Here is a 12,214-nt window from a genome sequence, read left to right as displayed (position 1 = left end):
GAATTGCATCCGATTCAATAACAACTCGTTCAAGTAACTAGTCAAATTAAATTTGAATAACATTTTGTGTTTCGTAAATTTTTCAAAGTTGACTTAAACTTGACTCGATTACCATAAAATTATAATTTATGTTTAAAAAATTTAAGGCCTTGTTTGGATTATCAATTTTTTCAAAAAAATTTATTATATTTTCAGTGAGCACATTTTTAAATTATCTTTTTGACCCCATATAAATCAAATCGTTGTATTACATTTTTTTTAATAAAAATTTCAAAAAGTAGCAATCCAAAAGGGACTTAAGTTACTCGAGTTCAGTCCGATAAAAATTCATTTGAATTCAACTCGATAAAAATAAATAAACTAAATTTGAATATAATTATAAATTCATCAAAATAATCAAATAAATTTAAATATTAGAGTGCAACTAGCGTGGTTAATTAAACTCCTTTATATCCCTATTTGGTAATCGCAATAGAGCAAAAATATTTTTAGTATGAGGTTATTTGCGTTTTTTGATTTTTTTTTTTTGGAGGTTTTTTTGGAGGTGCAAGTAGTGTGGTATTGTGCTACAGGGGCACATGCACCGTGGCACACCGGAGAATTCGCAACGTAACCATACTCACTCAAGTAGTCCAGTGTACTATGACGTCCAATAGATAGCTCTGGCGTCTCCCTCTCTCCATTCTTCTTTACTTTTTTGCCTTTTTTTTTTCCTCCCCAAATACAAGTACTACGAGTACAAATCAAAATCGAGTCACAACACGACTTTCCGGATTAGGGTTTCTTTCTGCTTTCTTCCCCAAACTCCGTTTCACTCTTCTGGTAAGATCCTCAAAACCCCCCTTCTTCTGTACTTTTTTTTTTCCTTTTCCTTTTAGTGTCTGGTTCAGTAGTTTCTTGTAATTTTGGGTATTCATTTGGGCTTTCTTAGAAACTTATGTAGCTGGGGGAAAAAATATTGAAACCCTAACCTTAGGTTTTGTGAGAAAGAGGGGAAGAAGACATGGAGGAGAACGAAGGTGGAGGCGGGTTCGGTGGAGATCCGAACGACCACCACTTCCACAGGAACGAAGCGATCTCGGCCGTTGCGGACGAGGGTTTTCTTGGGGAAGAGGACGATGACTACGAGGATCTTTATAACGATGTTAATGTCGGGGAGAATTTTCTTCAGTCAATTAGAAAGACTGAGGATTTTGGGGTTCGAAAGGAGGAGGGACTGTCTGAGAAAAGGGTTGTTCAGATGGCTGGGAATCCCTCTTCGCAGGCGCTGCCGTTGCCTCCTCCACCGCAAAGGGCGCTGGATGGTGGTGGTGTTGTAGGAGGAGGAGGAGGAGGAGGAGGGGAGGAGAGGAACTTTGAGAGAGATGAGGTAGGGTCTACTGCTGTTAGGGCGCCATCTGGTAGAGTTGTTGATGGATATCAGCAGCAGCCACAGCAGCCGCAGCAGCAGCAGCAGCAGCAAAATATGGTGTTTAGGGGACCAGGTGTTGGTGCTGGAGGTGGTCCCACTGGGACATCTAGCGGTGGTGGTGGGCTGAGGGTTGAGTTAGGGCAGCCTTCGAGTAATAAGCGGGCAGGTGAGTTAGAAGAGCAAACTGTTAGCAATAGTGTTGTGAATCAAGGGGGTATGGTTCACCAGCAGCCTCCTCCACATCATCATGCACCATCTGGTGGTAGCTTAGCAGGTCCTGTAGGAAACATGGGGAGTGTAGGAAATATGGGTGGAATTGAGGGCACAGTGAGGCCAGGAGGTGCAAATGTAAATGGAGCTGGTGGAAACGGGTATGGCAATGTTGGTGGCACTGTCGGTGGTGGAGGTGGGGCTGGTGCTGGGGGTGGCCAAGGGACTATTCTTTTTGTAGGTGATTTGCACTGGTGGACGACAGATGCTGAGCTCGAGAGTGAATTGAGCAAGTATGGGCCTGTGAAAGAGGTGAAATTTTTTGATGAGAAGGCTAGTGGGAAGTCAAAAGGGTATTGCCAGGTTGAGTTTTATGATCCCGCAGCTGCCACTGCATGTAAGGAGGGAATGAATGGGCATCTCTTTAATGGCAGACCATGTGTTGTTGCATTTGCCTCTCCCTATACTGTCAAGAGGATGGGTGAGGCTCAGGTGAACAGGAATCAGCAAATGGCTCAATCTACTGTTACTCAAGGTAGGAGAGGGACTGGAGATCAGCCGGGTAAGCCTGGTGGTAGCAACATTGCAACAGGTGGTAATTACCAGGGTGGTGGTGAAAATAATAGAGCGTATGGGAGAGGAAATTGGGGTAGAGGTAATGCTCAAGGGATGGGCAATAGGGGAGCTATGAATCCAATGAGAAGTAGGGGTGGTGGAATGGGTGGACGGGGTATGATGGGGAATGGTGGGAATGGATTTGGGCAGGGCATTGGTCCAACTCCTCCCCTTATGCATCCTCAAACAATGATGGGCCAAGGCTTTGACCCTGGCTTCGGAGGGCCTATGGGAAGAATGGGTGGTTATGGTGGATTTCCTGGTGCCCCAACCCCTCCATTTTCAGGGATTCTGTCTTCATTTCCACCAGTTGGAAGTGTGGGTTTGCCTGGTGTAGCTCCTCACGTGAATCCAGCATTTTTTGGGAGAGGGATGCCTATGAACACTATGGGCATGATGCCCACAGCTGGAGTTGATGGACCTAATATGGGAATGTGGTCTGATCCTAATATGGGTGGATGGGCTGGTGAAGACCATGGTGGGAGAGCAGGAGAGTCTAGTTATGGGGAAGATGCTGTATCTGATCATCAGTACGGAGAAGTAAGTCATGACAGAGGGGCTTGGCCCAATGCCATCAAAGAAAAAGATAGAGGCTCAGAAAGAGACTGGTCTGGTTCTTCGGAGAGGAGATATCGTGACGAAAGAGAACCAGGGTATGACCGAGATATACCAAGAGAAAAAGATGCGGGACATGAAAATGAGTGGTCAGAAAGGAGGCCACGCGATGAAAGAGATGTTGGACGAGACAGGGATCGGGAGCGAGATAGGGATCGGGAGCGTTCTCGAGACCGTGAGCGTGACCGAGATAGGGATCGTGATAGAGAACGTGACCGGGATCGTCATAGGGATGACAGGGACAGATATGCAGATCATCATAGATACAGGGAACGTGATCTAGAATACGATGATGAATGGGACAGGGGACGGTCTTCTAGGACTCACAGCAAGTCACGAATATCACATGAAGAAGAGCAAAGGTCAAGATCAAGGGATGCTGAATATGGGAAGAGGCGGCGATTAACCTCTGAATAACCAGGCTTGCAGGTGTATTGCTGTCCGGATTTGATTACTCAAAGATGATGATTGAAGTTACACGAACTGTGACATTCATTGAGATTCTCACCGAACTTGCCTGTTTGGTTGCCTGGCTTTGGCTTCACCAAATGACTTGTAGTATTCTCTATCTGTCATCTTTCAGATGCTGTGGATTTTTCCATAGCTCCTTTCTCAAGGGAGCACTGTTTTCTGCAGCAATTGGAAGGAGTAAGTCAGTTGTCCCACTTCTATTAGTTTCATTCAGCTCTTTGAGTTTTCTTTCTTAGAACAAATGTTTAACTTTTCACTACTTTACGACTTGAACCTGCTAAAATTGGTTGCATGTCGTTGCGTCTTGACATCTTGAGCTTTTTCCATGTTGCACTTGTTGTTTTATACATAACTTTTCTGTTGTGTTTCCGTTGTGTCGTAGGAATGTGTTACTATTGCTTCATGGTTCCTTTAGTGATTTCAAAAATTTATTGTGGCCGTACCAATTGATAGATAAACTGTAAATGAAAAATAGGAAAATAGCATCTCATGCATTTATTACCTTTCTTTTAGGCATTGGTCAGTTTGAAAAGGATATTGGCATGTCCTTGTGGTTGATTTAGTTTATTTGATGTTGGCATTTGTCTTCTGCATTATGGCTAAGCTCCAAATACAAGTGTATTTCATTCTTTAATTATTAACAAGGAATAAACTAGTCATTTTTTCTCGGTTGCCATGGTTCAACTGAGATTCCGTATTTTAACTTTAACTTTTGCCTCCGCAAAGTGGTATATAATGGTTTTCGCTCCTTTCTGAATCTTAAATGTCTTTGAAAAAGTAAAAGTTTTCCACTTATGGTGGTGTCTTCCCGGTTAATGGAGTTAATTTTGGAATGCTTTATGTGTCAATAAAATCTGAACCCTTTATTGCCTTTCCCGAGATCTTACTCAAGTTGGTTACCTACAACCGTACTTGCTCAAAGAAAGTAGCCATACTTTAGTGTTTTTTCATTATGTTGGCTGTGGTAATTCTTTTGCTACGATGCTGGTCTATCTTCACAGTGAAATTAGTTTTGGTCGTCTTCCTGGCATGGCATGTCCATTTTCTACGTTCATGCATAATACCGTAGTCTTCAATTTCATGCATCTGTCAAGATTATGCATGATGCAAATTTTTCTTTGCTGTTGCTGCATCTGATCTGGTTTCACTCCTTGTCCAAAATGGTACATTGTAATGTTCGTCTGAGCAATAGCTAAATAGGATTTAGTGTCTAATCTTCTTGATTTTAAATGTCTAATCGTCCAACTTAGCTATTGACATAAGTTCAAAATTGTGTAAGTTTTGTGTTGGTATATGATACTACTAATTGGTTGGGGGCAGTTTTGATGGCTTTAAAGTGTGTGCACTGTGTTCCACTCAGTTTGAACTCTGACAATTTCTTTGTTGGATACTTTCAATACTTTTCATGGGGCCTGTGTGAGTTCACAAATTGATATGTTTCATGTTGTTGTTGTCTGAATTTGATCAAGAACTTGTGCAACTGTGTTCTTGCAAAATTTAAGTTCATGATTAGTTATTGTTAATCTGGCATTTAAGTTTTTGTACTGACAGTGTTATATTAAGACATCAGGCTTGATTTTGTGGTCTTACTAGTTTTTTTTTCATAGCTTGAAGGATATTACTTCAGAAACGAAGCTGTTCAGCAGATGCCTGGAGTCATTGAAGATGGGGTTGGACATGAAGTTTCTGATGTGAGAGAGCATCCAATTCCATGCGTTACTTGTTTACTCAATTCTGTTGCTAGTGAACATTCCAACTAAGTTGTTAGCCACTTTTCTTCTATTTCTGTTTAGCTAATTGTCACTTGAACAAACCAGTGTTATGGATGATGATTGTGGCTTGAATGCTGAAGTCTGAGATGTGGTGGATAATTAGAATTTACTATTTGAATTTGATGTACTAGGATTGATACGCTGAGGATGTGACTAATCTGGCCCCTTTTTTGTATTGATCTTTTTGTTGTATTATCCTCACCCTTACCCCTATTTTTTGTTGGGTATGCTGTGTTGACCATACAATTTTTCTATGTAGATTTTTTTGTAGAATCTGACCTGTTGTAGTAGTGAAATTGTGTTTGGCACAGGAATTGTACAGTTTACTCCAGTGTTTAAGAAATGTACTGGTCTGTATTCCTGAATCAGCAATTTAACAAAGCCCAATCTCTTGTCTTGGGCATTTGATCTTTGTGCTCGGTTAGCTCGCCTAGTTTTTGGCCCTATATTTTTTTCCCTCCAATAGGCAATACCTGCTATTATTTGGCTTCTTTGCACAGATTCTGTTGTATTGACGGCAAATAATTTGCGGTAAAAGTTTGAATGTCCCAGAGCTTTTTGCCGAATTTGCAGCAAGGAGTATATCTTTTGTTTAATAGCCTTAGAAAACAAAGGCAGGTTCTGTGCATAAATTCGCATTGTTGTCGGGGGTTGAAGAAGATAGTACTTGATATGAGGCCACCGCCTCTCTATTGCAAGAGCTGTTTGGCGGTGGTAACTCCCTCTGCGCCAAGTATTTCTTGCAAGCTTTTACCGACAAAATGCCAAACATCAGATCAACTGTAATGACGAGGGATTTTGCTCGTCCATAGAAAGTTTGTTCCGACTGTGAATTACCTGGTTGCTGGAGGCCTGGAACAAAAATAGGGAGATGAGCCCGGTTAATGTCCATTACTTTGGTATCAATTGATGGGGTACGACTTACTTCCATGTTGTGTGAGGAATGTTGGTACCAAAATTCACACGAATCAATGTTGGGTGTGGATCTGGCCTTGTTTATGTTGGTCCAGCCTAGCTTTATATGGACTCGGACCGTTAACCAGCAGAAAGTGGTCGGGTAATCTAAATGGGAATGCAACTCCTCAGTTTCTGTCTGTCTTTAATAGCTTTTTTTTTTTCCAGATCAATCGTGGTATTCTACTCTTACTCCTGCTTATTAACTCTATTCCTACTCCTACTTATTAAAGAGATCTTTGAATTTTATTACAAAGTGCAGAGATCCGTAGCAAGCCCTGCACTTTATGTGTTCCACTTGGTGGCTAACTCGCTTTGGGAGAATTGGTTATTGTCTTTGATAGCTTGTATACCTTTTGTTGTTAAATCTTCCTTTGAATGGCAATAGTAGTACTTTCTTAGCGGAATTTTGTTAAATCTTCCTTCAAGAAAAAAAGAAAAAAGAAAAAAGCAAAGCTTAGCAGCACCATCCGGGACACAGCGAAATCCCTCCGATATCTATCACTAGTTCTAATTCTGACGGGGTGTGCAGAATTCTGTTTGTTATTTTCAAAGCTGTAGTACTCTCTTTCTTTTCTTGGCAAAAGAGATTTTGATTGACCGCAAGCTTTGATAGCCTGATACTATTTTTGCTAATACAGGAAACACTTGAAGACTGCAGTTACTAGTAGGGAAACTTGAGACGTTCCACTTCCACATTACTCCTGGCTGTTCAAGAAAATTGATTCCCGAATAGATTTTGATCTAAACACGAAATTACTAGATTGAGCCTCAAGTTTTTCCATTTTCCACCTTTTATTGTAAGTCTTGCTTATGTCGATAAAAAGGTCCTATGTTTTACAAATCGTATAGGATTGAAAAAACCACTAACTGTAGGAAAATGTTACTACTGTCAGAAAAACAAGCAGTATCTGTAGTAGTAAATAGCAAGCTTTCATGCACTATTTTGGTCAAGGCGAATGAGCGTGGGCTGGCTTTTAGGGCTAAAAATCAAAATGATGTAATACCAATCCATTCCACTGAGATTGCTTGTTCATTTACATTTTCTTTTTGTTTCTCTTCTTCTGTGTGTGTTGTGCGTGTATTTTGGGCAGTGGCTCTAAGGGTTGTGGTTTGATGCATGGCTATAATCATAATTCACATGGAAGATGGCTGAAATTGCAACTACCATCAGGAAAACCACATATGCTATAGTATCTGTGCACTGCATGCCATAACTTAAAAAATCTTTCATGGACTCTCTCTTTTAACTTAAAGCCTAAAGAGAGTGGACGGCTTTCCAGGCTAAAAATCAAAATAATCTATTACCAATCCATCCCATTCAGATTAATGCTTTACTTTTTATGTGTTTATTTCTGGTTTCTGGGTTTTCTTTCCTTTTGTGGTTGGGGGTTTTGTTGGGGGGCTTGAAGAATCTGTATTCATAATTCACGTAGCAGGGGTTGCATTTGCAGGGCTGAATGTGGTGGTCTTTGACTTTTGTAGTGGCTTAGGAATGCAAAGGAAGCGACCATGATTATGTCTCCCTCCATTTTGTCTGAATAATCTTATTAGTCTCCTCCTCCCCAGTCCCAAGTCCTCGGTTTTGTCTGAATATTGAAGAGGAAATTCCTAGTATTGGTCGACACTGTTGTTGGCGACCTAGAAATAGCTAATCCTCGCCTTCTTTACGGCCTACGTTGGTCAACAAATCAACTCATTCCATGCGGAAACGCGGGGACCGACCGACTTCTTGTGTTAGAGGAAGACATGGGGCCCAACTTTTTTGATTGTGTGAATGATTTTTTGGCCACCAAAATAAAGTTGAGTTAGCATCTCATTTTTTTTCCCGCAGAACAATCTCATTCTTAGAGTCCAGGTACATCAAAACTAATAGCATATCAAGTTAACAACCCCTTCCCCCAACCCCCCCACTAACAAAAGCAAAAGTTTAGCACCAAAAATGAAACGTATAAATTTGATTGCTCCTCCGTAGTGATGCATGGACTGAGATTGTCACTTCATATGAAATGTATAATATTTTTTTTCAATTACAGTTTCGAAAGAAAAATTAGTCGAATCAAGTCAAGTGAACAACACACTCTTTTTTTTTTTGGCCTTCCGACTAGATTAAAGTGATGTTCCGGTATCTCATTTGAATTTTTTTTCACTACAAGTGATATTCGAACCCCCGACCTACCTACGGTATAAAGATAGGTTTAATCCCTTTTTGTGGTCATTGAGTTAAAACTCAATGGGGTTTTTTTTTTTTTTGCACTTTTCGCACTGCGGTTGAGTTTTAAGGCAAAAAAAAAGAAAAAAAAAACCTCATGATCACTTGATTAATAATACTCTACCAACTAGCCTTGGTTCTAAGGACAAAAACAATCCTTTATTCATTTGGCAAGTTAGTCCTTTTATCGTTCCCAAATTTATACATTGGCCTTACTTTGCTTTAATTTAAGCCCCGAATTCATGTTAGACCTCATAATTTGTTTGTTCTCCAATCCATAACCAAAGTATTATTAAAAAAATTCTTGAAAACAACCATGGAAAATGTCAAAGCATCATTATATTTTTCAAAAAGTATTAAATACCTGAGAAGTATATTTAGGTAGTATCTAAACTAAATTAAATAAAACACACAATCAAGGAGAGGTAGGGTTTTCCATGGGGTAACTTTATGATACCTAAGATTTTCTTTAAATGCTTAATTTCTCTCTCTCTTTTTTATCTGCTACTTGCTTTTGCTAGTAGTATTTCCAAATCAAACATTATTGTAATCAAAGCTATTAAATTAGTCGGTAGGATTAGTGGGTCTAGCCGTCCAATTTGGTCTGGCCCCTCTATAAATGAAGGGTCACGATCTTGCAAAATAAATAACAAAAAAAAAAACTTTCTAATAGTATACAAAGTAAACCTTACAGAAAGGACTAGCACAAGATGATCAAACCTTTTTGTTAAAATGGAAAAATGAAAAGTTAAAAAAAAAATTAAAAAAGAAAAGATCGAGAAAGAAAAGGGGCAGATGATCAAAAATGAGAACAGCGTGGTCCACGTCATCAATGATGCCTCATCGCCATTGGGCATTAAAAAAAAATCGATCACCAGCAGCAGCCGACCACGTGCCAGATGCCACAGCAACGGTCCGGATTTCTCCACTTCCAGCCAATCGAATGGCTGAAAACTCGTCTCCGGGAACACATAGTTATCGGCATACAAGGGTCCATATTTGGCCACGTATCACTACTGATCGCATTATTATAGCATTTGATCCAACGGACCTCAACCTTCTCTCCTTGTCCAAAATTTCCTGAAATATCTCCCCCTCTTTTTGCCCCTAAAAAAGCCTCCCCGGAGCCGCCCCTGCGGCCACCGGATAAATTTTCCGCCGATTATCCCAGTTTACAACTGGTGTCTGTAAAAATTTCAGAAGTCTTACTTCAAAGGTTCTGAGAGTCAAAAAGGAAAAAAAAAAAAAGAGAGAGAGAGAGAGAGAGAAAAGAGGTCAAAGGCTTTTTTCTTCTTAAATTCTTTGTTTCCGCGGATGGGATATGTATCCGATTGTTGATTTCCCTAGTTCTTTAATCTTACACTACTGAAAAGCCCATAAAACTGATGGTATGTTTCAAGCTGTACTATTCCTCTACTGCTGCTGCTTGTACTCTCTCAATCATTCATGATCGCTTCATCTGCAAGTTCTAAACTCTCACTCTCAAAGTTCCTTCAAAAGCCTTTTATTTTATTCACAGAAAAATCCCATTTCAGTGGAATTTCGGAAATGATCAAAAACTAAGCCGTCTTTTTAATTTCCTGCCATAGCTTCTTCTCTCTTTAATTATTGAAATAGTTCGCCACTCATAATTAACATCGGGTTTCTATCTGTAATCAGAGCCCAGTTGTGCCTTCCCAAGAGAAGCCTTTTTTTTTTTTTTTTTTTGCTTTTTAAATCCACCAAGACTTCCGCTTTACTCTCACTGCACTATATATTAGCGAATTAAAAAGGTAGCTTTTTTAGGGTTGGGGGACTCTTCTTCAAGCAAAATTAATTAAAAAAAGAATCCAATCTTTGACTACTTTGCAACAATGGCTGATTCTGACAACGAGTCCGGAGGAAACAGAGATGGCAACAACCTCAGTGAAAGCTCTCCCAGAGAACAAGACAGGTTTCTTCCCATAGCGAACGTCAGCAGAATCATGAAGAAAGCTTTGCCTGCAAATGCAAAGATATCAAAAGATGCTAAAGAAACAGTTCAAGAGTGTGTTTCTGAGTTCATCAGCTTCATCACCGGAGAAGCCTCTGACAAGTGTCAAAGGGAGAAGAGGAAGACCATCAACGGTGATGATTTGTTGTGGGCCATGACCACTCTGGGGTTTGAAGATTATGTGGAGCCCTTGAAGATTTATTTGCAGAGGTTTAGGGACATGGAAGGGGAGAAGAGTGCCATGGCCGGACGGCAGGAGAAAGAAGGCGGCGGGGGGAATGGCAGCGTTGTGAATATGGGGAATTCTGGGGGAAGTTATGTAGGGGAGGGTGGCGGTGGGATGTATGGGGGTGCAACCGGGCTCATGATGGGGACAGCGCATCAGCAGCAGCATCATCATCAGGGGCACGTGTACGGCTCTGGGGTTTACAATCAGATGCCTGGTGGGGGGCCCGGAAAGGTTGGATCGGGTTACCTGGGATCCGGTTCATCTGCCCCAGGAAGGCCAAGGTAGGCAATATACTGTAGCAGATTGCCATTGCCTTGCCGGGAATGATTGACAAATAGTAGTAGCAGCTGAAATGAAATTGGGAATGTTTTAATATTTTCTATATATGTTCAAAATGGAATATTATATAGGAATTGTTCCTATACATGTATAAGAAATATGTTGGTAGTATGAATGTACATGAGGATTTGAATTTGATTAGAGTAAAATCTCGTTTTTTTCGGTTAGGGGTAATAAGCCTTTGAAAGTTTTGTCAGCTTTCAAGACTGATGTAGAGCAGCAGTACTATAAGGTAGTAGTTCAGTTGGACTTCACTTCAGCACAGCAGTTAAGACTTAAGACTTGAGAGAGAGAGAGCCACGACACGATTTACTTCCTTGATGGATTATTACCCTCGTAGTATACTCATTTGAGACTTATTCTGCTTCCTTGGCATACAAGTGAGATATTATGAAGTACAATCAAATCATATGAATAACTTCCTTTTACGTTAGGTATCAGAATTGCAATGCCCTTTTTTCTGGGGGATTTACCTGCTGCTTACCATTTAAATAGTAGTACAAGCTTCTTTGTCATTAAACAATTTCTTTTTTGACAACAGTCCACCAGTAGAAAAACTATAGAAAGCTTTTGGCTGCGGTTGTGGTTAGTGATTGCATTAAACGCGCACATGCGAAGCAATAAAAGGAAAAGGCCGGGATGCCCATGATGCAAAGTCAGTCACTCAGTACAAAGTGCTTTCATTTTTTCTTCAATTTTGTTAATCTGGGAACCAAGTGGACCCTTGAGAGCTTGGCAAGTGTCAGCACATAAAGATTGAATGATCATGCGTCTTTCCACGTCATCATTATGGCTAAGCTTTCAACTGCCAGTCGGGGAGGCCTGCAACGATGAGAGGGCATTTTTTTGGTGATTTTCTGCTTTGAACGTGGATCGGCCCACGAGGCAGGCATAAAGAAGATAATTCATCTTGTTCTCCTGTCTTCACTCTGTCTATCTTAATCCAATGAAAGCTATGGAAGATATTTTATTTACAAGAAACGTGCATCGAATCGGAGCAATTTCCCCTATGCACGAAAGAGAGTAAAATCTCAACCATCTCCATATCTTCAAATTGATTCAGCGGCGCAGCAAAAACCCATGAAAGATGAATCAAAACAACGAAATTCAATCCTGCCAGCGGCCTTCATGTTTTTTTTTGTAATCCCTGCGGTTGAAGGCACCGTTACAGTTGCGACCACACTGTTTAAATGCACCCAACAAGAATTGGAATTTGCTTTGGTCAACCCAACGACCAAGTCCTACGATCCTATATCACCAATGGTATCAATGCATCCACTTTTGTCCCATTAGGCACTGCAACGACTACAGTCATTCTACACTTTTTTTAACGAGTGCTCCACTACCACAACCACAAGGTGGATCCATTTGTCCCGGGCAACTCAAGTACTGAACAGCTAGAAAAGTTTTTAAA

General features: G+C 40.6%; 2 protein-coding genes across 5 annotated transcripts; both read left to right on the top strand.

The window, feature by feature from the left end:
* Positions 1–710: 710 nt before the first annotated feature.
* LOC113770226 (uncharacterized PE-PGRS family protein PE_PGRS54) lies at positions 711–5,404 on the top strand. Of its 4 annotated transcripts, none has more exons than XM_027314635.1 (3): positions 711–822; positions 977–3,499; positions 4,930–5,404. In XM_027314635.1, exon 2 carries the CDS (start codon positions 1,004–1,006, stop codon positions 3,266–3,268), a length of 2,265 nt encoding a protein of 754 aa, XP_027170436.1. In that variant the 5' UTR covers positions 711–822; positions 977–1,003; the 3' UTR covers positions 3,269–3,499; positions 4,930–5,404. The 4 variants fall into 4 exon arrangements, with proteins under 4 accessions (XP_027170436.1, XP_027170434.1, XP_027170435.1 ...); XM_027314633.1 differs by having other exon boundaries at positions 944–3,499; XM_027314634.1 differs by having other exon boundaries at positions 932–3,499.
* Positions 5,405–9,309: 3,905 nt separating this feature from the next.
* LOC113770228 (nuclear transcription factor Y subunit B-3) lies at positions 9,310–11,059 on the top strand. Its single transcript, XM_027314637.1, has one exon. The coding sequence runs from the start codon at positions 10,114–10,116 to the stop codon at positions 10,744–10,746; it is 633 nt and encodes a 210-aa protein (XP_027170438.1). The 5' UTR covers positions 9,310–10,113; the 3' UTR covers positions 10,747–11,059.
* Positions 11,060–12,214: the final 1,155 nt, after the last annotated feature.

This window comes from Coffea eugenioides, chromosome 5 (assembly GCF_003713205.1).
Source record: "Coffea eugenioides isolate CCC68of chromosome 5, Ceug_1.0, whole genome shotgun sequence".
In the NCBI taxonomy this organism is placed as follows: domain Eukaryota; kingdom Viridiplantae; phylum Streptophyta; class Magnoliopsida; order Gentianales; family Rubiaceae; genus Coffea; species Coffea eugenioides.
The sequence above is the reverse complement of the archived record's forward strand: the minus strand, read 5'-3'. Positions and strand labels throughout refer to the sequence as shown.

What these genes read in the sequence shown, in the direction of transcription:
- LOC113770228 (XM_027314637.1), top strand. Translation starts at nt 10,114, where the DNA reads ATGGCTGATTCTGACAACGAGTCCGGAGGAAACAGAGATGGCAACAAC.
- LOC113770226 (XM_027314635.1), top strand. Translation starts at nt 1,004, where the DNA reads ATGGAGGAGAACGAAGGTGGAGGCGGGTTCGGTGGAGATCCGAACGAC.